Here is a 25,593-nt window from a genome sequence, read left to right on the forward strand (position 1 = left end):
GCAAAGGGAGTCAAATGAGCAAAGTAATTGAGAATGCTGGTAGCCACTGTATAAACAAGTGACTGAGGATTCTTGGATAGGTAGGAAGGGAAGGGAAACCATAGGCTGATGGGAAATTGGAAAGGCCATCAGAATAACTTCAATTTCAGTTTCTGAAAGGACCATAATCCAGATTCAATCACGTTAGACACAGGCTGCTATTAACTGAATGTAAAATATATTGGGACTAGATCTTAAGTTTCTAAATACCATTCTCCAATAAAAAGAACGAAGGCTCCTTGGAGAAATGGCTGATTCTAGGGCTGGGGCTGGGAAAATACAAGGTTAAGTCTGAAGCATCTTGTGTTTCGGAACGTTCTTTAGAAAGTGCTCAAAAAAGGAAAAGGATGTAGATGTATCAAAGAGACTCAGGAGTCAACCTGAAAGAGCTCCCAATGCCCAGAGCTGGGACAATTTGAGCAATGAAAATAATGTAGAACTGGATTATAACCTAAGTATAAAATAAACATACATGAGTACATACTAATATAAATTAAGAGTGAGAAGAGACAATTTCCTCACAGAATTCCAAATACTCTTATGTAGTTACTTCCATCAGGAAGGGAAACTTAAATTCCCACCAATTCCATTAAGGATGCGCTAGGCTTACTGACTTGCTTCCCAAGAATAAGGAAACACAGTGGAGAAAGCTGGCAAGCACTACCTTAACTAGGGTGATGAAGGTTAGCATTGGTAATGTCACGTGGCTCTCATATACCCAAGAGGATGTAATGAGAAAGGCATTTCACACTGTTTCACCTGTGTGGTATTTCTTCCAAAAACCTGGGAGCTCAGTCTAATAATGAGGAAAACATCAGACAAATTCAGATTGCGGGATATTCTACAAGACACTTAGCCAATACTCCCAGACTGTCAAGGTCATGAAAAATAAGAAAAGACTAAGAAACTGTCACAGACCAGATGCGTCTGGGGAGACCTATCAATGAAATGCAATGTAGCATCCCAGAACGGATCCCGGATCGGAAGGAGGACATCAGTGGAAAACCTGGTGAAACCCACAGAGCCTGGGGTTTAGCTAATGTAATGTACTAGCATCAGTTTCTGAGATTTGACAACACACCACAGTAGTATGTTAACAATGGAAAAAAACTGGAAAGGAGTATATGGAATCTCTCCGCACTCTGTAGCTTTCCTTTAAATTTAAAAGTATTCCAAAATAAAAAGCTTATAAAAATTTTTTTTAAAAAGAGGTTGGGCCTGCCCTGTTCCCCTTGGTCCTCCACATTTCTATGTACTCGTGGCACACTGATCTGATCATGAAACTGTTTGCCTGGGAGCTAAGCGTGGGGCAACTGCACCGACTAACATGTATGGGAGCACCACCGTATACCTGGAAAACTTTGTTGGGTACAGTATATGAAGTTATAACCATATTTTCCCCATTCCCACCCTGTCAACACACCAGAGACATGGCTTTTTATTAAAAAAACTTTTTTTTTAATTGGTTTACAAAGGAGCTACAGACTACATTGAAACTAATCTTTGTACAAAAAGGCCAAAAAAAAAAAAAAAAAAAAAAAAAAAAAGCCCCAAAACACCCAGAGACAAAAGGTAGGGGGAGAGACAAGAAAGGAAGATACAAAAGAGCAGGAAGAAACTGAAAGACAAGAGATTAGCATCATACATACACAAGATCAGGGGGAAAAAAGAGCAAGAACAGATGAGAGAGCATTTAAAAGTATTTCCCCACACGGCCCTGGTGATAATCGGATTGGAATCAACAACAAACACAGCATGAGAATATTAAGAGGTTTAAAAAGGCAACAGTGGTATGGAGACTGGTTATCGCCAGTATTGAGAAAGAGAAATAAACTTGTTTTAGGCACCAGATAGCACTGCCCCTCCCTCCCAGATGATGACAGACTGGGTAACAGGAAGCAGGCCCTGGGGCAGCTGCCATTGGTGTGTGTAAAAAGGGTCTCCTCAGGTCAATCTCAGTATATTTCCCCCAGCTTCCCCCAAAGTCTTTGTGCCCTAGACTCCAGGTGAGGGCTATGGGATGCCACTGGGAGAAAAAGGTGAAGACCTGCCCTGTCCACACCGTTCAAGAGCAGTTGCTGGGAAAGTGGAGGGCTGGGTCGACAAAGCCCATTCCCCTGTGGAGAAGGCACAGTGTAATTCCTGAAGGTGAGATAGAGGAAAACACACACCCCAGGAGAGGTATTAACAGAGTCCTCACTACCTGCAACCCCAGCTTAACCCCATTTGTTATGCTTTTTTTTTTTTTTTTTTTTTTTGATACTGAAGGGAGTTGAGGGATAGTTCACCACACCTCTTCTCACTTAAAAGGGACAAGGCAGGCTAGGGGTTGTTTGATAATAAGGAAAGAGGAAAACGGGACAATGTACTCATTTCTCTCCAATGAACGTGGTAGAGGAAATCTTTCTGGGTTTGGGGAAGTCAAACTGGAAAAGACGTAGGGGAGGAATGAAGCCAGGGACTCCCCTTTTTTACCCTTTCCCAGCCTTCACTCTTAAGGCAAGTAAGCCAAAACGGGAAGAGGGAGTAGGAATTTAAGCTTAAGGCTGCTTAATGTCCTCCTGGGGGCTGGTGTTTAGGGAAGGCAGACAAAGAAAAGAAACAGGTCAACCTCAAAGCTGGTCTGCTCATCCTCCTAGAAGAGGTCTGTACCCCAGGAGGAGAGCCAAGAGAGGCACCAGAGAGAACACAGGCTCCCAAACAAAAGTAATAACCTGCCCATGTTTTATCAGCAGTTTCAAAAGCAATGTTTTCCGGGATTGGAGGAGTGCCATATCCTCCTCCCTTTCCCCAAAACTACTGCTGCCACCTTTCATCCTTGCATATAAGTTACTGGCTCTCTTCTAAGGGAGATGAAACTCTGAGATTTCACATTTCTCTTCCTCACCCCAAGAGGCTACCCAGCTTTGAATAGGGGGAAGGAGAGCTATGCTAAGGGCCCCTCACTTGAGGAAGCTAGACTATCTGCATTTCCTTGGTACCGGGATCTCCAAAAATTGTTTGCTCTGATCCCAAGGTCCAAAAGGCATCAGGGTACTTACAATTGAATGAAAACTCTAAGCAAGTAGCACCAGGGCTCCCCCAAAGCGTAACAGGGGCCTGATTAACACCCCCCGAAGAACCCCTCAAAAAGTATATAAATTTATTGCGTCCTAGCAAAGATCTGCAGTTTCCAGTATTCACACAATGTGAAGATATTAACAATACAAAATATATTCTGAAAGTCAAACATCCGCAGTTCATAGTGCTTTCTCAGATTTGTTAAAAAAATACAATGCTTAGTTTCCTATATAGGATATACAAAAGCAAAAAATATATATATATATATATGTATATAGTAGAAATAAATCAATCAGCCATAGTAATTTACAGCTTTTGTCTCTAACCCTCCCCCAATCATAATCTTTACCCCATACTTCAGTCTATACTTTCTGGGATCAAGGGTTCTATTTATTCTGAATCAGGCTGAGAAATACCCATTAAATGGCATTCTGCATAGCACCCACAAACAGGGTGCTAGCTGGGAGGTCCCTGAAGGAAGATGGGTGTGGGTTGTTACTGCCCTGGCTTATAAGAGAGACAGTCAAATGGTACACAGATGAATGTGAATGGGCAACCTGAAGGGACAAGGGAATGGGTGCTTTAATATTACCACTGTTCTGGGCATCCCCTGCCCCACAGGTTTGGTCATCTAAAAAATTTAAATAAAAAAAGCAACTCATGAAAAAAATTTTAGAATCAATACGCCTGTCAATTACATTAATTTCTGCTGGCCAAAATGTTCAGGGAGAGGGATTTTCAGCAATGAGCTCATGACTCAAGCACTGCTGGCTCCCAAACTCCCTGTGGAAAACACTGAGCGGCTCACTGCTGCTGGAAGACAGGAGAGGAAGCTGCTTCAGTCTGGGGGCCAAACAAGATACTGCATTTGGAGCTTCCTTGGCAACAAGGAAAGAGGGCAAGTGGAGAGAACGGACTAGGAATTCACTTATAACAATGCTCATGAAGGGGGCTGAGGGTAAACCAGCATTTCATCCCAGAGAAAATCATCATCAAATAACCTTCTAAACACTTGTAGTCCTCAGCATCATTAAGCTAGTTTATATCAAATAATTTCATACTGGGGAAGATTCCATTTCTTGAAATGCTCTAGCAAAATACCACACACTCCGGTGAGTTATCCTGCCCCTTTCCTCCAAAAGATGCCTACGTACATGATTACAGACATACAATAACAGGTTCTGAGTTCTGCCTTTCGGTGGGAATAAAGGGTGTGTGATAAGTGGCTGGGCACGGATGACTTTTACTTCAGTATTAACAGAATTTGATTTGGGGAAAGTTCCTCGCAATAGTTCCTGAGTGTATGAAGTCTGCAGGGGAAGGACCAAATGGAGTGAACTACTGTTTAGAATATCAACAGTTATTGTATTTCTGGTTAAACAACAACACAAAATTACCCAGACCCTAATTTGGATAGATTTGATATAAAATATATAGTAGAATCATAGCATCATCTATTTGTAGTCAAGGTAAAAAGATTTATGAAAGAAACTAGGACGCTGCTATAGATCTGGATGTTGGTTTCACTTTCAAACACAAAAATAGTTTTTTCTTCAAAAGTGCAGTCGAATATCCCCCATCATTAATTGTAACTAATTTAGCATAAGCAAAGAAATGACCTCAGGAACATACCCAGGTTTTAAGACAGATTTCTAGGTAATGGGCCTGAAAGGCATTTTTGAGCTGAATTTGATTTATTTTCCAACAATTTCAAATATAATTTCTCATTGTGTAGATATATACAGGCACAAACACACATACACACACAGTCATACACAAACACTTCATTTTCTATCAGATCAGGGCAATTTTTTATTGCAGGTCTCTTTTAGTATAGGCTAACAGAAAACCTATCCCCAACCTAACAGATTACACACATACACACAGCCATTTCCACACTTCCTCACAGTGAAAAGCTCTCTGACAAGATACCAGAAGGTCAAGAGAGACAATGTTTTAATGGCTGGGCCTTGAGGACAACTCTGGTTGCATTTAAATCTCAGTGCCAAATGCACTAAGAGTTCCCTGCCGCTATAATTTTTGGATCAGTCTCTTCAGGAATCAGGCCATGGAGAAAGCAGGATGGCGTCTCCCGATCTCTCCTATAAACCACAGTGGTAAGACAAGATTTCTTTTTGTTCTGAGCTATCATTCCCATGATCGTGTGCTTCCTTTTCCCTTAGGAACCACCCAAGGAAGAGTTAAGGGAAAAGATCAAGGAACCACTGCCTTGCCACTAGGTACATGCTCTGGAGTTCTGCAGAATGGAAACTGGGAACAGATTCATTGGCTGATGCTCCTTAACAACATGAGAAAGAAACTACTGGGGATGTTCAAAAGAGGAAGTGCATTTCCTTTCAGAATGTGCCCCCAGAAACCCAGACACCAAAGCTCAGAGCTACTTTGGAAGACACTGTACACAAGTCCAAATACTCCACTAACTCCTGAACTGGACTACTATGAGTCACTTCCGCTTCTGGGCACATCATTTTCCTATTGAAAGCCCCTACCTATTACTTGACCGCTTTTTGATGGTTTATACAAACTGATCCCAGATTATAACCTTTAAAGGGTCTCTTGTACAATTCCATAGAAAGACTCTTGATGCTTAAAGCAGCTACTGACGAGAGGTGCCTTGGACTCTCCAGCGCCAAGACGGTGCCTGCGTCAGTAGTATTTTGAACACTCTCTCCACAGCTACCTCAAGCATCAGCCTGGGCTTCAAGGCTCTCCATTCTGCTGCTGGGAACAAGGACCTTAAAAGACTGACAGAAGTGCCTCATCCAAGGATCATTACCAAAACCAAAACATGAAGTGATCAGGTGAGAGAAAAGGGAGACAGAAAGGTTGAGTCAAGAAAGGAGTGCAAGAAGCTGATCCCAAATAAAAAGACAAAATTAAGAAAGGAAAAACATTATGTATGTATATATAAACTAAAAGCAGAGCATATGAATGCTTAATCTGGTGGGAAGCCAAGACAACATCTATAGAAAAGCTTGATGTGTCACAACAAGGCTCAGCCATAGGGAAATAAGGCAATATAAAAAAATGACCAAGGTATTTTGGTCACAGAATGGTCTCCTTCCTCCTCCCAGCCAACCCCTGCAAATGCATCTCTATATATCTTTTATATATATATATATATTTATATATATATAATATAGAATCTGTTTTTTTGTTAAAAAGTATTTCAATGATCATATATATTTATCAAGGCATGATGGCTTTAGGAAAGGGGGGATCCATCATGGGGAAGCTGAGAAGGGAAACGCAGGAAGGGGAGGCTGGGATAAGAAGTGTAAGAAACTGGGGTCAAACAAATGCTCATCAAAGGGTGGCACCAACAGAATTTTCACTAATGTTTCCCACTTCAAGGAGGTACTGATGATATAGGTGGGTGCCAAGACCCCATCTCTTCTCTTATATCCCTCCCCCAATTCTTCCCACCACCATGCATTTTAATGCCTCATGGCTCTCTCTCCCACATGTCTCTTGGACCCATGCTACCTTGCATCCCAGGGTTGATGGGTATGGCCCATATGTCTCTGGCCCCGGGTGCCTGATCTCAGAAGCCATTGCCACTGATATTAATGGACTGCAGATCCGCCACCTGCATGACGTTGATGCCACTGTTGGCAAGACGGGCAATACCCTCTGGACAGATGGCCTCCATGGCTACCATATTGGTGGTAATAAGGGCTGAAGGGGTGGCAGTGCCGCTGCCTTCTGAACCTGCCCCACTGTCCAGGGGCAAAGTGCCCACACTCAGGGATACACCTGGGCCTCCCTTCTTATTCTGGTGGGTCTTGATATGCTTTGACAGGTGGTCACTCCTCATGAAGCGCTTGGGACACTCAGGGCAGGCAAATTTCTTCTCACCTTAGTAAAAGAAGAGAACGAAGATAAGATACAGACATCTTAGGAAGAAGGGTTACCTTGTCCAATTCACTGTTTTCAAACTATATTAGAATATTAGAATATTAGGCACTCTTAGAAGGTGATAAAAACAAGAAAAATCTGTTGAGTATCTTTTTCTTTGGAGCGGGGAGAAAAATAGGTAAAGTTCAAGGAGTACTCAGAAAGGAAGGACTATAGCAGAAAAGGCAGGACTGAGACTAAGAAGAATAATGGGCCACGGTCCTCCTTTAAAATCCCACTGAAGGGGTGCCTGGGTGGCTCAGTTGGTTAAGCAACTGCCTTCAGCTCAGGTCATGATCCTGGAGTCCCAGGATCGAGTCCCACATTGGGCTCCCTGCTTAGCAGGGAGTCTGCTTCTCCCTCTGACCCTCCCTGCTCTCATGCTCTGTCTCTCTCTGCCATTCTCTCTCTCAAATAAGTAAAAAAAAATTTTCTAAAAAAATAAATAAAATAAAATCCCACTGAAAACCTAGCTCCTTCCTTCTGAAAGGTTTTCCAGATTAACTACAATTCCATTTATATTCTATACATTCACTTTCAAACTTAAGTTGCTCAGAAATTTATTTCACAGCTATATTTTGTGTCTTTCTTCTATTCTATTACTGTTTCTCTCTTCCCCAGGTTGCTCCTCACCTGTATGTGTGCGTTTGTGTCTCTGTAGCTCATCCGAACGTGTAAAGCGTTTCCCACAGTATGACCAGGTACACATGAATGGCCTCTCGCCTGTATGCCAGCGCAAGTGTGCCCGTAGGTGTGAGGTCTTGCCATATACTTTGCCACAACCTTGGATGTGGCAAATGTGCTGTTTCTTTTTGCCAGGGTCCCCAGAGCCCCTGAAAATAAGAACACAACTATTCATCATGCATTCTAGAGACAAAAATTAAAGAACCTCAGTGTCAGCAGTTATTACCTGACCCACTCAAAACTAACCCAAATTTTTATTTTAAAAAAAGGCTTCTCTTGGGGCACCTGGTTGGCTCAGTCAGTAGTGCATGCAACTCTTGATCCTGGGGTCGTGAGTTCAGGCCTCATATTGGGGGTAGAATTTACTTAAAAAAAAGAAGAAGAAGAAGAAGTAGTAAAGACTTCTTTTTAGTATCAAAAGATAAATTTTTAGGGGTGCCTGGGTGGCTCAGTCAGTTAAGCATCTGACTCTTGATTTACGTTCTGGTCATGATCTTGGGGTTGTGAGATCAAATCCCACGCTGGGCTCTGCACTGAGCATGGCGTCTGCTTGAAATTCGCCCTCTCCCTCTGCCCCTACCCCCGCTCACACTCTAAATAATAAAATTAAATAAAAAGATAAATTTTTAGTTGATTCTGATTCTTAATATCCTAAATTCAAGTTTTAAGTTCCCTCTCTACTGGGTATTTACTCTTTCTTGTTTTTTCTATTCCTTAATCATTTTTTATTTTTTTAAAGATTTTATTTATTGGCACCTGGGTGGCTCAGATGGTTAAGCGTCTGTATTCGGCTCAGGTCATGATCCCAGGATCCTGGGATGGAGCCCCACATCGGGCTCCTGACTCGGCGGGGAGTCTGCTTCTTCCTCTCCCTCTGCCTCTCCCACTGCTCATGCTCTCTATCTCTGTGTCTCAAATGAATGAATAAAATCTTTAAAAAATAAATAAACATTTTATTTATTTATTTGAGAGAGAATGAGAGACAGAGAGAGCACATGAGAGGGGGTAGGGTCAGAGGGAGAAGCAGGCTCTCTGCTGAGCAGGGAGCCCAATGTGGGACTCGATCCTGGGACTTAAGGATCATGACCCGAGCTGAAGGCAGCCACTTAACCAACTGAGCCATCCAGGCGCCCTTCCTTAATCATTCTGATGTGTGAAGAGATAATTGCTCTCACGATCACTTGTCAAGTCTGTGAGGAATTTTCTTGTATTTATCACAAATTTTAAATCACAATACAAGCATTTTCCATGGGGAATGTGAATATGGTGCTATTTTTGGCTGGGAACTTACTTACGGAGCAAAAGGTCTCTCCATTTAAACACCTGGTGGAAAACTTTAAAGAAAACGTAATAGTTTACAACTATGAACTTATTTCCTAAAATAAAGGTCAAGAGCCAAATGGTGAAGGGCGCCTGGGTGGCTCAGTTGGTTAAGCGACTGCCTTTGGCTCAGGTCATAATCCCAGGGTCCTGGGATCGAGCCCCGCTTCGGGCTCCCTGCTCCGCGGGAAGCCTGCTTCTCCCTCTCCCACTTCCCCTGCTTGTGTTCCCTCTCAGGCTGTCTCTCTGTCAATTAAATAAATAAATAAAATTAAAAAAAAAAAAAAAAAAAAAACGAGCCAAATGGTGAAGATTACATTATCAGGGACTTCAGAGTAGAGGAAGATGGGCTGGATAAAAGTTAAAACAGGGGAATAAAAACCCTAATTCAAGGTATATATATATAAAAAAAATTTATATATATAGACATATATATATATTCCCTATATGAAGCAGTTTGTAAGCTCCTCTGAGGCATCAGTTCTGAAATGTTTTTGCCAAACCAATTTGTTCCATGTATAATCCATTAGTGGGCATTGGGGAGATTTCCAAGAGGGACTTTTCTTGGGTTTTAACAGCAGAGGGAAAAAAAACTGTAATGGAAATGAAATCATTACCTTTGGAGAGTTACCTTTGAAAATTTAAATCCACTTTAAGTTTGTTTGTTTTTTTTTAAGACCCTATCTATTTATTTGATAGAGGGAGACAGCGAGAGAGGGAACACACACAGGGGGAGTGGGAGAGGTAGAAGCAGGCTTCCCACAGAGCAGGGAGCCCGATGCGGGGCTCGATCCCAGGACCCTGGGATCATGACCTGAGCCGAAGGCAGACGCTTAACGACTGAGCCACCCAGGCGCCCCAAGTTGTTTTTTGTTTTTAAATATTTTATTTATTTGACAGAGAGAGACACAGTTAGAGAGGGAACACAAGCAGGGGGAAAGGGAGAAGCAGGCTTCCCACAGAGCAGGGAGCCTGACACAGGGCTCGATCCCAGGACCCTGGGATCACGACCCGAGCCGAAGGCAGGTGCTTAACGACTGAGCCACCCAGGCGCCCCAAGTTTTGTTAGAGGGAAACTCTATTGTATTCATGCTTTTTTTTTCTTTTTTTTTTTTTCTTTTATTATTTTTAAGTAATCTCTACACCCAACATGAGGCTCGGACTTACAACCCCATGATTGGGAGTTACACACTCCACTGACTGAGCCAGTCAGGTACCCCTCAGTGCTTCTGATTCAGATTTTTCCTGTAATGTAGGGTTAACCTATAAAGAACTCAAATTATATTTAGTTTTGTTGCTTTTCTTATTTTTGTATCTTTGTACTTAATTTTGTTGGGACAAAACTTTAACAGATTTTATTTCCAAAGGCATTAATGACTTTCTATTCTCTTTCAAAAGCAGTGAGTTGAAGAAAAAGAATGTAACTTGGAACTCTCCAGAGATAATACTGAATAAAACTGAATATTCCACTAATAAGAAAAATTTGCCAGAACTTTGTTCTGTAGGACACATTAAATTCCAGGATAGAAGAATTTTCTATCTGGAGTAAGCACTTCTGTCTATTTTGAGGGAAAATAAGACTCTATAAACCCTTAGGATTCTCACACAGCCACTGTAAAAAATCATTACAGTAGGTATGTTTCTTTTTCTTTGCAAGACTATTTTATAAGCAACCTTGTTAAAACCATTTCAAAACAGACATATGGTAACAATCATTTGACCAGTTGGCTCCATGTGATTACCTTATCTCTGGAGAAGGCAGGCACCTATTAAGGCCCAAGGTCTTAGAGTAGATCAAAGGATCAGAGCTGGAACCAAAATCCTATAATATAACCCAATCAAATGTATTGTACTATCTCTGGTCCCTTTGCAACACTGCCAAGTCTTAAATGTTAAAAAATTAACCCTCTTCTGTTTACCTCCAAATCCATTAATTTTTCTCCTTTATACTCTTAAGAGACTGGCTTGGCTGGGTCAGCTTACCTTCCTTCACTGTCTTTACAGTAGGGGCAGGTGCATGCTTCTCGCCGGGTCCTCCGACCAGCTTGGGGCTGGGGATCTGGGCTGTTTTCCCCTTCTTCTCCACCTGCTGTGTCATCATGTATTCCGTCACCACCAGCTCCATGGAGGCCAAGCTGGGCTCCATGATCACCTTAAATTAAGAGAGTAAAGGGTCAAGGTGGGAAGTAGAGGAGATTGTCAAGCTGTGGTCATTTCAGTGACACTTTACGTTTATAGCACCATTTCTTCACAGCTTTGAAGCCATATTTACTGATACTGCCGTCCATTCTTGAAATCTCAAGAATCAATTTGTATTTGAAAATACAAAGAGCTAGTAAATATATAAAAACATGGTCAGTCTCATTTAAATTTTATTTTTTTTGAGGGGGGGGAAGGGGCAGAGGGAGCAAGAGAATCTTAAGCAGGCTCCACACCCAGCACAGAGCCCGATACAGAGCTCAATCTCACCACCCTGAAATCATGCTATGAGCCAAAACCAAGAGTCAGAAGCTTAACTAAGCTATCTGGGCGCCTCTTTTTTTTTTTTTTTTTAAGATTTCTTTTTAAGTAATCTCTATACCCAGTGTGGGGCTCAAACTTATAACCCTGAGATGAAAAGTCACATGCTCTACCGACTGAGCTAGCCAAGTACCCCATTCTCATTTAATTTTTCAAATGCAACTCTAGGGGCACCTGGGTGGCTCAGTCAGGCATCTGCCTTTGAATGATCCCGGTGTCCTGGGACAGAGCCCCACATCAGGCTCCCTGCTCAGCGGGGAGTCCACTTCTCCATCTCCCTCTGCCTGCCACTCCCCCTCTGCTTGTGTGCATGCTCTCTCTTAAATAAACAAATAAAATCTTTAAAAAATAGAAATAAAATTCAACTCTAGGTGGACTTTTGTAATTTTTCACCTATCAGTTCACAAAAAATTAAAACAAACAAAAAAACACGAGAAGTCTAAACTCTAATAATGCATAGCATTAGCAAGGACATGGGGAAAGAGGCTTTTCCTTTTTTTTTTTTTTAAGATTTCATTTATTTGACAGAGAGAGACACACAGCGAGAGAAGGAACACAAGCAGGGGGTGTGGGAGAGGGAGCAGCAGGCTCCCGTGAAGCAGGGAGCACGATGCAGGGCTTGATCCCAGGACCCTGGGATCATGACCTGAGCCGAAGGCAGACGCTTAATGACTGAGCCACCCAGGTGCCCCGGAAATAGGCATTTTTTAAAAAAAGATTTGATTCATTCAAAGAGAGAGAGTATATAAGCAGGGGAGCAGCAGGCAGAGTTGGAGAAGCAGGCTCCTCGCTGAGCAAGGAGCCTGATGTGGGACTCAATCCCAGGGCCCCAGGATCATGACCTGAGCCAAAGGCAGATGCTTAACCGACTGAGCCACCCAAGTTTCCCAGGAAATAGGCATTTTTATATATAGGTGGTGATAAATCAATACCACATTTTAAGTCCAATTTGGCAATATTATTAAAAATTTAGGGGCTACTGGATGGCTCAGTTGGTGGAGCATGTGACTCTTGATCTCCAGGTCGTGATTCAAGTCCCATGTTGGGCACAGAGCTTACTTAAAAAAAATAAAATTACATTTAGAAAAAATTTAAATGTGTACCTTCAAAGTAATTCCACTTTTTGTTTTTTTCAAGATTTTATTTATTTATTTGACAGAGAGAGACACAGCAAGAGAGGGAACACAAGCAGGGGGAGTGGGAGAGGGAGAAGCAGGGTTCCCGCCGAGCAGGGAGCCCAATGTGGGGCTCGATCCCAAGACCCTGGGATCATGACCTGAGCCGAAGGCAGATGCTTAACGACTGAGCCACCCAGGGGCCCCAAAGTAATTCCACTTTGAATCAGCAATGTCCTATGGATATACTCATGAGTATACAAAAATATGTGACAATAATATTTTCTATAGCTTTATAACAACAAAGAACTAGAAACCATCAAATGGTACACATCAGAGCAGTTAAATAAATTATGATAAACTTATGCAACTGAACACTATACACCCATGAAAAAGAATGAGATAAAGGTATGTGCTGTTACAGAAGATGGTCATGACCCAGTATATTGATATTATGAAGCACTAATGTGTCACACTTAACGTTTTCAAACACTTCTCTAGGCCAATGGACAAAAGTAATGTTTCAAAGAGGTATCATATCCTCAAGTTTTCAAAGCATCAACCAACAATAAGTATTCACCCATGAAAGCACCTTGCGAAAAAGTTAATGACTCTATCCATACTTAAGATTTCTATAAAGAGATTTGATTTGATTTTTTTAAAGATTTTATTTATTTATTTGACAGAGAGAGACAGTGAAAGAGGGAACACAAGCAGGGGGACTGGTAGAGGGAGAAGCAGGCTTCCCGCCGAGCAGGGAGCCCGATGTGGGGCTTGATCCCAAGACCCTAGGATCATGACCTGAGCCGAAGGCAAAAGCTTAATGACTGAGCCACCCAGGGGCCCCTATAAATGGAGATTTTAAATTGGCCTGCTTTGTTTTTACCTGTTGTATAAAGAAACAAACAACTACAAATCTCAGCTCCTGGTTTTACTTCTGTACCTAATCTCCACTCTTTTCAGTGCATCAACATAATTTTGAGTAACTATGCCTAATAATAAGCTCTCCTCATGATTTCCTTCTCACTCTACCACTTCTTTATTTATTTAGCTATTTATTTATTTATTTATTTATAGATTTTATTTATTTAACAGAGAGAGAGCGTGAGCGCACAAGCAGGGGGAGCGGCAGGCAGAGGGAGAAGCAGGCTTCCTGCTGAGCCAGGAGCCCAATGCGGGACTTGATCCCAGGACCCTGGGATCATGACTGAGCGAAGGCAGATGCTTAACGGACTGAGCCACCCAGGCGTCCCTAAGATTTTATTAAGGGGGAGGGGCAGAGGAAGAGGGAGAGAGAGTCTTTTAGGCTTTTTTTTAGATTTTATTTATTTGACAGAGAGAGAGAGCGCCAAGCACAAGCAGGGGAAATGGCAGGCAGGGGAAGCAGGCTCCCCGCTGAGCAAGGAGCCCGATGTGAGGCTCAATTCCAGGACCCTGGGATCATGACCTGAGCTGAAGACAGATGTGTAACCAACTGAGCCACCCAGGCGCCCCAGGAGAGAGAGTCTTAAGCAGACTCCCTGCTGGGTGTGGAAGCCCAACCCACGTTGGCTCAATCTCAGGACCTTGAGATCACGACCCAAGCAGAAACCAAGAGTCCAATGTTTAACTGACTATACCACCCAGGTGCCCCTCACTCTACTACTTCTAAGCACCAGCCTATGGAATTAAATAAAATAAATTGGAACATTCTGAGATTTTCATGATACTGGCAGAGCTAAACTGGAAGGACTGGAGTACAGGGTTAAGAACAGGTTTTGGAATAGGACAGATGTAGATATGAGTCCCTGCACAGCCATTTGATTAGCTTTTTGACAGTGAGCCAGTAAAACTTCTCTAGTTATCAGTTTCTCCCTTAGCAAAAACTGGGATGAAATATTATCAATCTCGGGGCGCCTGGGTGGCTCAGTCGTTAAGCGTCTGCCTTCACCTCAGGTCATGATCCCAGGGTCCTGGGATCGAGCCCCACATCGGGCTCCCTGCTCGGCGGGAAGCCTGCTTCTCCTCTCCCACTCCCCCTTGCTTGTGTTCCCTCTCTCGCTGTGTCTCTGTCAAATAAATAAAATCTTTAAAAAAAAAAAAAAATTCTGGGCGCCTGGGTGGCTCAGTTGTTAAGCGTCTGCCTTCGGCTCAGGTCATGATCCCAGAGTCCTGGGATCGAGTCCCACGTCGAGCTCCCTGCTCAGCGGGAAGCCTGCTTCTCCCTCTCCCACTCCCCCTGCTTGTGCTCCTGCTCTCACTGTCTCTGTCAAATAAATAAATAAAATCTTTAAAAAATAAAAAAAAATTCTTACAAAATGGACAGTTAAACCTGATATCCTCCTCAATCCCTGCTATGATTTCAAAGGATTTTTTTAATATGAAAACTGAAAATGGGGTTAAATGAGTTTCATTTAACAAAAAGAGGGATAAAATGCCAACAAAGCATCGACATCAGACCAGAATCTGTTTCCAGCCTCTTTTTTTAATAACAGTTTTAGAAAAAGAACAGTTTTATCTTAAAATGTGGCATTGGTTAAGCAATGAAATAAATTAAAGATTTTCCTTTCCATGATGAAAATAACAAGTAACCAAAGGCACAGTTTAATGACAGTCTCGCCCAGCCCAGTGGTTGCCTTTAGCATCAGTTATTGAAATAGCTATGGTAGTTAACACACTTTCTCAGTTTCTTCAAAGTGAAGAAGTGTGCTGAAGTCATGAACTTTTAAGACCACCATGATACGTCAAATACCCTATTCTTCTCTGAGAAAAAACTTGGGCAATACACTAAAATAAGATGAAACAAGAAACTCAGTAATTTTCAAAGGGTAGTTCCCATACACTTCTCTATTCATTTGGTCTCTGGAATGATTTTGAGAACACTGTGTTCTTTAATTCAGTATTAACACAGGATGACGGATTTTCAAAACTATACCTATACTAAGTACACACTGAGTTTTCTGAACATGTTTCATTTTATACAACAGATTTAATCCAAAGAATTTTATCTCAGTTCAGAAAGTGTTTGTGTGTTCAGCCACATTCAAAAAGAATACTGGTAACAAATCTTTTTTTTTATTCTTATGTTAATCCCCATACATTACATCATTAGTTTTAGTGGTAACAAATCTTTTAACCGTGAGGAACATCAGGTATCCAGAATATAGCCCCAAATCAAGAAATAAAACAGAAATAGGTAATTCATAATACATTACTTTATTTTTCAGAATAATAATAATTTTATTAATCTGGCTTCCCAATCCAAGTGAATCAGAGGTAGCAAATCAGAGAAAAAGGAATATTGTACTTTTAATGGCAGAAAAGCGGGGCGCCTGGGTGGCTCAGTGGTTAAGCATCTGCTTTCACTCAGGTCATGATCCCAGATCCCCATGATGCCCTTCTCCCACTCCCCCTGCTTGTGTTCCCTGTCTCTCTCTGTCAAATAAATAAATAAAATCTTAAAAAGGAAAAAAAAAAAAAAGGCAGAAAAGCTGACAACTGGGAGTGATAAAATGTAATACCAAAAAATACTGATAGATGGTCTCTAAATTCATCCCTACCTTGACTACTTGTTTATGCCTGAGATACAGTTTAACATAAGAGACAAAATAAATGCTTGATTCTGTCAATTACTAGTTTTTAAAATAGTTTCCTAGAATCCTTGAAAAGTGACTAAGGACTCTTCCTTTTAAAAATCAAGTCTGTTGGGGTGTCTGGCTGGCTCAGTCAGAAGAGTAGCAACTTTTTGTTTTTTAAGATTTTATATATTTGACAGAGACACAGCAAGAGAGAGAACACAAGCAGGAGGAGTGGGAGAGGGAGAAGCAGGCTTCCCACAGCGCAGGGAGCCTGATGTGGGACTCGATCCCAGGACCCTGGGACCATGACCTGAGCAGAAGGCAGACGCTTAATGACTAAGCTACCCAGGCGCCTGTGTATGCAACTCTTGATCTCAGGGTCGTGAGTTTGAGCCCCAAATTGGGTGCAGAGATTAAATAAACTTAAAAAAAATTAAGTTTATTAATAAAGATGTAATTTACACACAGTAAAAATTCACCCTTTTTAGACCAGGGTTCTCAATCAGGGCCACTGCACTTCCCAGGAGACACCTGACAATATATGAAGACATTTTTGATTGTCATGCCTAGCATCTAGTGCTGCTAAACATTCTACAATGCATAAGACAACCTGCTCCTCCTCCCAAATGAAGAATTATCTGGTTCAAAATATCAATGTTGCTGGGGCGCCTGGGTGGCTCAGTCGTTAAAGCATCTGCCTTCGGTTCCGGTCATGATCCCAGGGTCCTGGGATGGAGCCCCATATCGGGCTCCCTGCTCGGTGGGAAGCCTGCTTCTCCCTCTCCCGCTCCCCCTGCTTGTGTTCCCTTTCTCGCTGTGTCTCTGTCAAATAAACAAATTTAAAAGAAAAAAAAAATCTTTAAACAAAATATCGATGTTGCTAAGGCTGAAAAACCATGGTTTATTATTTTTTTAAAGATTTTATTTACTTGACAGAGAGACACAGCGAGAGAGGGAACACAAGCATGGGGAGTGGGAGAGGGAGAAGCAGGCCCCCCGTGGAGCAGGGAGCCTGATGCGGGGCTTGACCCCAGGACCCCGGGATCATGACCTGAGCTGAAGGCAAGACGCCTTACGACTGAGCCACCCAGGCGCCCCGAAAAACCATGGTTTAGATAAATGTATACAGTAAGTAGTGTAACCTTTTAATATAATCAAGATACAGAATATTTCTATCATCTCAAATAGTTCCCTTATACCCCTCTGCATTCAGTCCTTTTTGCATCAATATGTATGAACTCAGGATTTAAACTTATTTGATGTTTCAATCCATTGTGGTTACTGTTTTTATTGATGCTCAAACTATCTTACACTTGGTCACAGAAACTTACATGTTGACTCTTGTGTCCTTTGACAAAATATCCCACATTTAATATTAATTTCCTACTCTAGATCAAAAATCAGGTATTTCTTCAACTATTCCTAATATCCCTAGTTTCTCTTACTGGAAATTAGTATTTAGATACCACAGTCTGGTTCTCTAGTTATTTTAGTTATTTGAAGCTCTAGTAGATTCCATACAAAGGGATCATGTGAACGCTGTTTCTTCAATTCTTTTTTTTAAAGATTTTTTTTTTTTAAAGATTTTATTTATTTATTTGAGAGAGAGAATGAGAGACAGCACAAGAGGGAAGAGGGTCAGAGGGAGAAGCAGACCCCCCGCTGAGCAGGGAGCCCGATGCGGCGGGACTCGATCCTGGGACTCCAGGATTATGACCCGAGCCGAAGGCAGTCGCTTAACCAACTGAGCCACCCAGGCGCCCCTAAAGATTTTATTTATTTGACAGAGAGCACAAGCAGGGGGAGTGGCAGGCAGAGGGAGCGGGAGAAGCAGATTCCACGCTGAGCAAGGAGCCTGATGCAGGACTCGACCCCAGGGATCATGACCTGAACTAAAGGCAGACACTTAACGACTGAGCCACCCAGGTGCCCTATTTCTTCAATTCTTACATGTTAGTGTTAAACTGTCTGTGGTATGGGGTGCCTAGGTGGCTCAGTTGGTTAATCGTCCAACTCTTTATTTTGGCTCAAGTCATGATCTCTGGACTGTGAGATCAAGACCTGCATCAGGCTCTGTGTTCAGCAGGGAATCTGCTTGAGATTCTCTCCCTCTGCCCGCCCCCCCAATAAATAAATCTTTAATGAACTGTCTGTGGTTCTTATACTTAGGGGTCTATTTGTCTGGATATAAAATTCTTGGTTCATGCTTTATTTCACTGATTTTCTTAAATGTTAATCCACTTCATTCTGACACTAAACATGTTGTCAAAAGAGTCTAGTGACAAGGGGCACCTGGGTGGCTCAGTCAGTTAAGCAGATGACTCTTTGATTTCAGCTTAGGTCATGATCTCAGGGTCCTGGGATCGAGCCCTACATCAGGCTCCATGCTCAGCAGGGAGTCTGCTTCTCCCTCTCCCTCTGCTCCCACCCCCCAATCTCTCTCTCTAAAAAAACAAATCTTAAAAAAAAAAAAAAGTCTAGGGCACCTGGGTGGCTCAGTCCTTAAGCGCCTGCCTTCAGCTCAGGTCATGATCCCAGTGTCCTGGGATCGAGTCCCGTAGCGGGCTCCCTGCTCAGCAGGAAGCCTGCTTCTCCCTCTCCCACTCCCCCTGCTTATGTTCCCTCTCTTGCTGTCTCTTTCTGTCAAATAAATAAAAAACCTAAAAAAGTCTAGTGACAATCCATTTTCCTTCCTTTTTAAGTGATTAGTAGGTCTTTTTTTACTAGGATGCCCAAATTATTTTTTTTTTTGCCCTTAAAGTCCATCAGTTTTACTAAACTATGTCGCCGTGTTGGCCATTCTGAATCAATCTCCAGAGACACACTTTCACGAAGTTTTCTTTCTGTCCCATGGCTTTGGTTGTTTTCTTCCTTGGGGACTCTGTTAGTATGAATGTTAGTTTTTCTTTTTCTTTTTTTTTTTTTTAAGACTTTTATTTATTTATTTAACAGAGAGAGAGAGGGGCGCCTGGGTGGCTCAGTTGGTTAAGCCACTGCCTTCAGCTCAGGTCATGATCCTGGAGTCCCGGGATTGAGTCCCACATCGGGCTCCCTGCTCAGCGGGGAGTCTGCTTCTCCCTCTGACCCTCCCCCTTCTCATGCTCTCTCTCTCTATCTCATTCTCTCTCTCAAATAAATAAACAAAATCTTTAAAAAAAACAAAACAAAACAGAGAGAGAGCGCGCGCCAAGTTGGCAGAGCAGCAGACAGAGGGAGACAGACGCTTAACGACTGAGCCACCCAGGTGCCCCTCTTTTCTTTTTTTAAAAAGATTTTATTTGTAAGACAGAGAGCGCACACGCACAAGCAGGAGGAGTGGCAGGTAGACGGAGAAGCAGGCTCCCCGCAGAGCAGGGAGCCTGATGCTGGACTCGATCCCAGCATGATCCCTGGGATCATGACCTGAGCCAAAGGCAGATGATTTACCCACTGAGCCTCCCAGGTGCCCCTCTTTGCCTACTATTATAGCAGTTTTTTCTCAATCCCTTTTACTTCTTTTTTTGATTCTTAAAAGCTTCTCTCTTTATACCTTGTTAAAAATTTCTGTTTTGCTTTTTATTTTATTGAGTCATTACCTGTTGTGCTTCATGTTTGTGTTCCTTTTAGTTTAGTTTCACCTTTATTTCTGAAATAATTTTTTCTCTTATTTCTAATTTTTTCCTAAGGTCTATCACTTCTTTTTTCAAATTTTCTTTTTCTTCAATCACCTCATTTCTAAGATTCTTTTAATTTGAATTAATTAATTAAGTAGGTAGGCTCCACACCCAATGTGGGTCTTGAACTCACGACCCCAAGATCAAAGGTCACATGCCCTACCAACTAAGCCAGCCAGACACCCCTATCTTCTAATTTGAATTTATTTTTTTTGAAGATTTATTTATTTGAGAAACAGAGCAAGCAAGTGCGGGGGGCAGGGAGGGGGAGAGGGAGAGAGAATCTCCAGCAGACTCCCTACTGAGCAAGGAGCCCTCCGTAGGGCTTGATCCCACAACCCGGAGATCAAGACCTGAGCCCAGTTCAAGAGTCAGGCATCCAACCAACTGAGCCTCTAATTCTAATTTGAATTTAAAGTATTTTATTTTGGGACGCCTGGCTGGCTCAGTTGGAAGAGCATGTGTGACTCTTGATCTCAGGGTTGTAAGTGAGTTGCAGCCCCACACTGGGCATAGAGATTACTTTTAAAAAGTAAATAAATAAAATAATTATTTAGGTGGAATCCTCATTCTCTATTTGTGGTTGCTTCAGTGGTAAAGATAGGTAAGCATGTACATTACGCTATGGTGCTCAACAGCAGATACTACTACTTGTTCCCAGTTTTCATTCTCTTCCTCTTCCTGCCTAAAAGCTAGGCTAACAGAGTGCCAGGTTACAAATATTCCCCTTCCCAGATACCCTTGCAGGTAAGAAGTAGGCAAATGACAAGGTCTTAGCCAATCAGATGTAAAACAAAATTACTGTTAGGTAAGACTTTCAAGAAAGCTCTTTAAATGCGAACTAAGCTTGCTTCCTCCTTTATCAAGCTTCACCTTTCCCTCCTTTATCCTGTCTGGAAAGAAGTCACAATGCCCAAAGGTGATGCAGCTGCCTTGCAAGCATGACAACTGTGCCACACTAAGGCAAAAGTAAACATAGCCAGGGTTCCTACTGTTACCTTGAGCTGCCACACGAACTTTGGACTCACTACCTTCAGACTTCATGTTACATAAAAACAATAACCACCCACACACCTGATTAAGTCACTGTAATAGGTTTTCTGGCATATACAGCTAAATATGCATTCCCTAACTACAAAAAAAGAAAAAGGAAATTATTATTTTTTAAAGACTTATTTATTTGAGAGAGAGATAAAGAGTGCATGTGCGCATGGGAGGCAGGGGGGAGAGCGAGATCTTAAGCAGGCTCCACGCCCAGAGCACAGCCTGACGCAACCCTGAGATCATGATCTGAGTCAAAATCAAGAGTCGGACGCTCAACTGACTAAGGCACCCAGGCGCCCCGAAATTATTTTTTTAAAGTACATCATGACTATGCTGGGCCTATCAGTTTTTCTTAATTATACAGTCTATACATACCTCAGTATATCCTACCAATATTTTGTGTCACTATTTTTTGTGTGTCAAATTGGTAAGAGCCTTTAATTTTATTTTTTGTCCAGCTCCCAGAACTGTGAGTGGATAAGCATCTAACAAAAAAATTCTAATACTTTTATATTAAATTAGACCACACAAGAATAAAGAACAGATAACAGAAACTTATTTCCTCCTGTTCCAAAATACAAGCCCTTGCTAATTCATTAGTAATTTGTGCTCAATACAAATCCATATAACCTTGCTTCTAAACTCATTTTTTCCACATTAAATCTTTCCTGATTATAGAGTTATTACAGCATATTACACACACACACACACACACACACAATTTACAGGCTTTACTATATATAAACTTCCTTTAGAGCTTATCCCTATAGTGTCCTATACCAAGTGGACTCCCTAAAAAGTATGTTGTAGAAATGTTTACCAATTATTTATTTTCTGTTATTCCAGGTACTATACTAAGCTCTGAGGAGTCAAAGAAATAGTACTGGCTGTTGAAGAGTTTGTAGTTCCCTAGAGAAGAGAAAAACAGGTAATTTCAAAATAGTGAGATAAATGTTATAGTAAAAGCCATTCCAAAGATGTTCTGGTATTGAAAGGGGTAATCTCCCCAGTCTGGAATTTCAGAGAAGGCTTACTTCCTAGAGGAGCTGACATTTTGGCCAAACTTTAAAGAAGAATACATAGGAATTAGCCAGGTGAAACATGTCGGCAAGGGAAGGTGTTCCAAGCAAAGAGAACACTAGGAGCAGAGTGAAGGAATATAGAGGAGTAGAACATGGTGTGTAGGATGATGGTAGAGTAAAGGGAGAAGATGGATGTGGAGAGGTGAACTTCAAAACATGGTATCATCAGATCCAGGACAGATATTCAAATGACTGATTTTTTGAAAAGTGATGGTAGAGACAACATAAAAAGATAAACACTTTCATACAACTCCCAGTAGCATGAGTGCACTAAAGTGTATAGCAGGGAACGAGCATGGTGTGTATATTAGGCACTGTGGCACAATACAGAGCAAATCTTTAAAATGTGACTAATCTTGGGGTGCCTGGCTGGCACATGCAATTCTTGATCTCAGGGTCGTGAGTTCAAGCCCCACACTGAGTATGGAGCCTACTTAGAAAAAAAAAAGGGAACCTGGGTGGCACAGTCAGTTAAGCTGACCCCTGGTTTCAGCTCAGGTTGTGATCTCAGGGTTGTGAGATGGGGCCCCCAAGTTGGGCTCCATGCTCAGCACAGAGTCTGCTTAAGAATCTCTCTCCCTGGGGCACCTGGGTGGCTCAGTCGTTAAGCGTCTGTCTTTGGCTCAGGTCATGGTCCCAGGATCCTGGGATCGAGCCCCACATCAGGCTCCCTGCTCGGCGGGAAGCCTGCTTCTCCCTCCCCCACTCCCCCTGCTTGTGTTCCCTCTCTCGCTATGTCTCTGTCAAATAAAATCTTAAAAAAAAAAAGGGGGGGGCGCCTGCGTGGCTCAGATGGTTAAGCGTCTGCCTTCGGCTCAGGTCATGATCTCAGGGTCCTGGGATCGAGTCCCGCATCGGGCTCCCTGCTCCTTGGGAGCCTGCTTCTCTCTCTGCCCCTCTCTCTCTGTCTCTCATGAATGAATAAATAAAATCTTAAAAAAAAAAAAAAAAAAGAATCTCCCTCCCCGGACATTAAGGAGGACACGTGATATAATGAACACTGGGTATTAAATACCACTGATGAAATCACTGACCTCTACCTATAAAAACCAATAACATATGTTAATTAATTGAACTTAAATTTTTTTAAAAATGGGAAAAAAAAAGAATCTCTCTCCCTCTCCCACTCAAGCTCTCTAAAATAAATAAATCTTAAAAAAAAAAAAAGGTGACAAATCTTTTAACCCAGTAAGTATATGTCCAGGAATAACGACATGTGCCAAATACTGTATTAAGTTCTTGGGAGTGATAGAATCCTGGCCATTACAGAGGTTCTATCTTACTGGGAAGATAAAAATTAAATCAACTATAATATTTGCCTTATAGTTTATAAAATAAAGTACTAATAATATGCTCTGATAAAAGGAATATAAGAGTTGGAAGGAGGAGTATTAGAAAAAAGAAAAGTAGGGCGCCTGGGTGGCTCAGATGGTTAAGCATCTGCCTTCGGCTCAGGTCATGATCCCAGGGTCCTGGGATCGAGTCCTGCATCAGGCTCCCTGCTCGGAAGGGGGCCTGCTTCTTCCTCTCCCTCTGCTGCTCCCTCTGCTTGTGCTCTTTCACTCTATCAAATAAATAAATAAAATCTTTAAAAAAAAGGTAGAAAAAAGAACAGTAGAATGTTCTGGGCTACTCCACTTGATAATGATGAAAGATAATAAAGGCGTAAAGCAGGGCTGTGAGGGGTGCCTGCCTGGCTCAGTCAATACAGCATGTGACTTTTGATCTCAGGACCATGAGTTCAAGCCCCACACTGGGTGTGGAGTCTACTTAACAATAAAAACAAAACAAAACAGGGCGCCTGGGTTGCTCAGCCGTTAAGCGTCTGCCTTCAGCTCAGGTCATGACGCCAGGGTCCTGGGATCAAGTCCCACATCAGGCTCCCTTCTCGGCAGGAAGCTTGCTCTCCCTCTCCCACTCCCGCTGCTTGTATTCCTGCTCTCGCTATCTCTGTCTCTGTCAAATAAATAAATAAAATCTTTAAAAAACAAAATAAAACAAAACAAAAATCAAGTGGGGCTGTGGTTCCAATGAAGAGAAAGGCATGAATAAAAAATATTTAGGAGTAAAAACAGTCAGAATTTAATGGCTGAATACAGGGAACTTCAAAGTTTCTGGGGCATAAATGAAACAGCAAGACAACCAGGAATATGAACAAAAGAGAAGCGATAAATACAGTCGTCTCCCCTTATCTGCAGATTCTCTTTCTGTGGTTTCAGTTACCCACAGTCAATCACAGTTGGAGGCAGATGATCCTCCTGACATTATTGTGAGAAGGTCAACTACAGCCTAACACTATGTCACAATGCCTACATCATTCACTTTACTTCATCTTATCATGTAGACATTTTGTCATCTTATATCATCACAGAAAGGGTGAATACAGTACAATAAGATATATTTTTTACAATAAGATATTGTGACAGAGACCACATTCATATAACTTTATTATGATATATTATTGTAACTGCTCTATTTTATTATTAGTTATTGTTATTAACCTCTTACAGTACGTAATTTAGAAATTAAACTTTATCATAGATATGCATGTATAGGGAAAAAACAGTTTATTTGGGTTCGGTACTATCCACAGTTTCAGACATGCACTGGAGGATGAACGCATCCCCAGCAGGTAAGGTGAGACTACTGTATTTTTAAGATCTTTCAAAGACACAAAAGAACTCATTAAAAATTGAATCTAACCCAGTAGCTCCGCTCCTAGGTATATAACAAAGAGAAATGAAAACATATGTCCATACAAAAACTTGTAAACAAATGTTCATAACAGCACAGTCATAATGCCAAAAAGTAAAAACAAGCCAAGTATGTACCAAACTTGATGAATGGATAAACAAAATGTGGTATATCTACATAATGAAATACTATTTGGCAATAAAAAAGAATGAAGTACTGATACATGCTACAACGTATGAACCTTGCAAACATTATGCTAACTGAAAGAAGCCAGTCACAAAAGACCACATATTGTATGATTCCATTTATATGAAATGTCCAGAATTGGCAAATCTATAGACACTGCAAGTAGTGGTTGCCCTGGACTGGGAATGAGAAGTGAGAATAGGGAAGGACAGCTAATGGGCCACATAGTGTTTCTTTTGGGGGTAATGAAAATGTTCTCAAATTAGATTGTGGTGGTAGTTGCACAACTGTGTGAATATACTAAAATCTACTCAACTGTACATTGTAAATGGGTGAACTGCATGGTTTATGAGTTATAGCTCAATTAGGATGTTTTTAAAAGCAAACTATGTTCAAAACATTCCTTGTTTTTTTTTTAAGATTTTTTATTTATTTATTTGAGAGAGAGAGACAGCGAGAGAGGGAACACAAGCAGGAGGAGTGGGAGAGGGAGAAGCAGGCTTCCCGCCGAGCAGGGAGCCCGATGTGGGGCTCGATCCCAGGACCCTGGGATCATGACCTGAGCCGAAGGCAGACACTTAATGACTAAGCCACCCAAGTGGAAGAGAAGGAGGAAAAAAGAGGAGAAAAATGTTCAAAGGGGAAAATTGAAAAGGAAAAAGAACCTATACTGCACAGGGGATGGGGGGCACCACAGAAGGAGGGAGAAGAAAAATACTTA

General features: G+C 41.8%; 1 protein-coding gene across 1 annotated transcript in view; it reads right to left on the reverse strand.

Moving 5' to 3' along the window:
• Nucleotides 1-1,474: 1,474 nt before the first annotated feature.
• The window catches only part of SP1 (Sp1 transcription factor), a 48,999-nt gene continuing 24,880 nt past the window's right edge, over nt 1,475-25,593 (reverse strand). Inside the window, exons 4-6 of the mRNA XM_035002550.1 lie at nt 11,005-11,173; nt 7,651-7,850; nt 1,475-6,978 (exon numbers count right to left, since the gene is read on the reverse strand). Of these exons, the coding sequence (XP_034858441.1) occupies nt 6,665-6,978; nt 7,651-7,850; nt 11,005-11,173 (683 nt within the window). The 3' untranslated portion in view covers nt 1,475-6,664. The remainder of the gene's footprint in view (nt 6,979-7,650; nt 7,851-11,004; nt 11,174-25,593) is intronic.

Source organism: Mirounga leonina, unplaced genomic scaffold, assembly GCF_011800145.1.
Source record: "Mirounga leonina isolate KUSES-001 unplaced genomic scaffold, KU_Mleo_1.0 Mir_126, whole genome shotgun sequence".
Classification (NCBI taxonomy): domain Eukaryota; kingdom Metazoa; phylum Chordata; class Mammalia; order Carnivora; family Phocidae; genus Mirounga; species Mirounga leonina.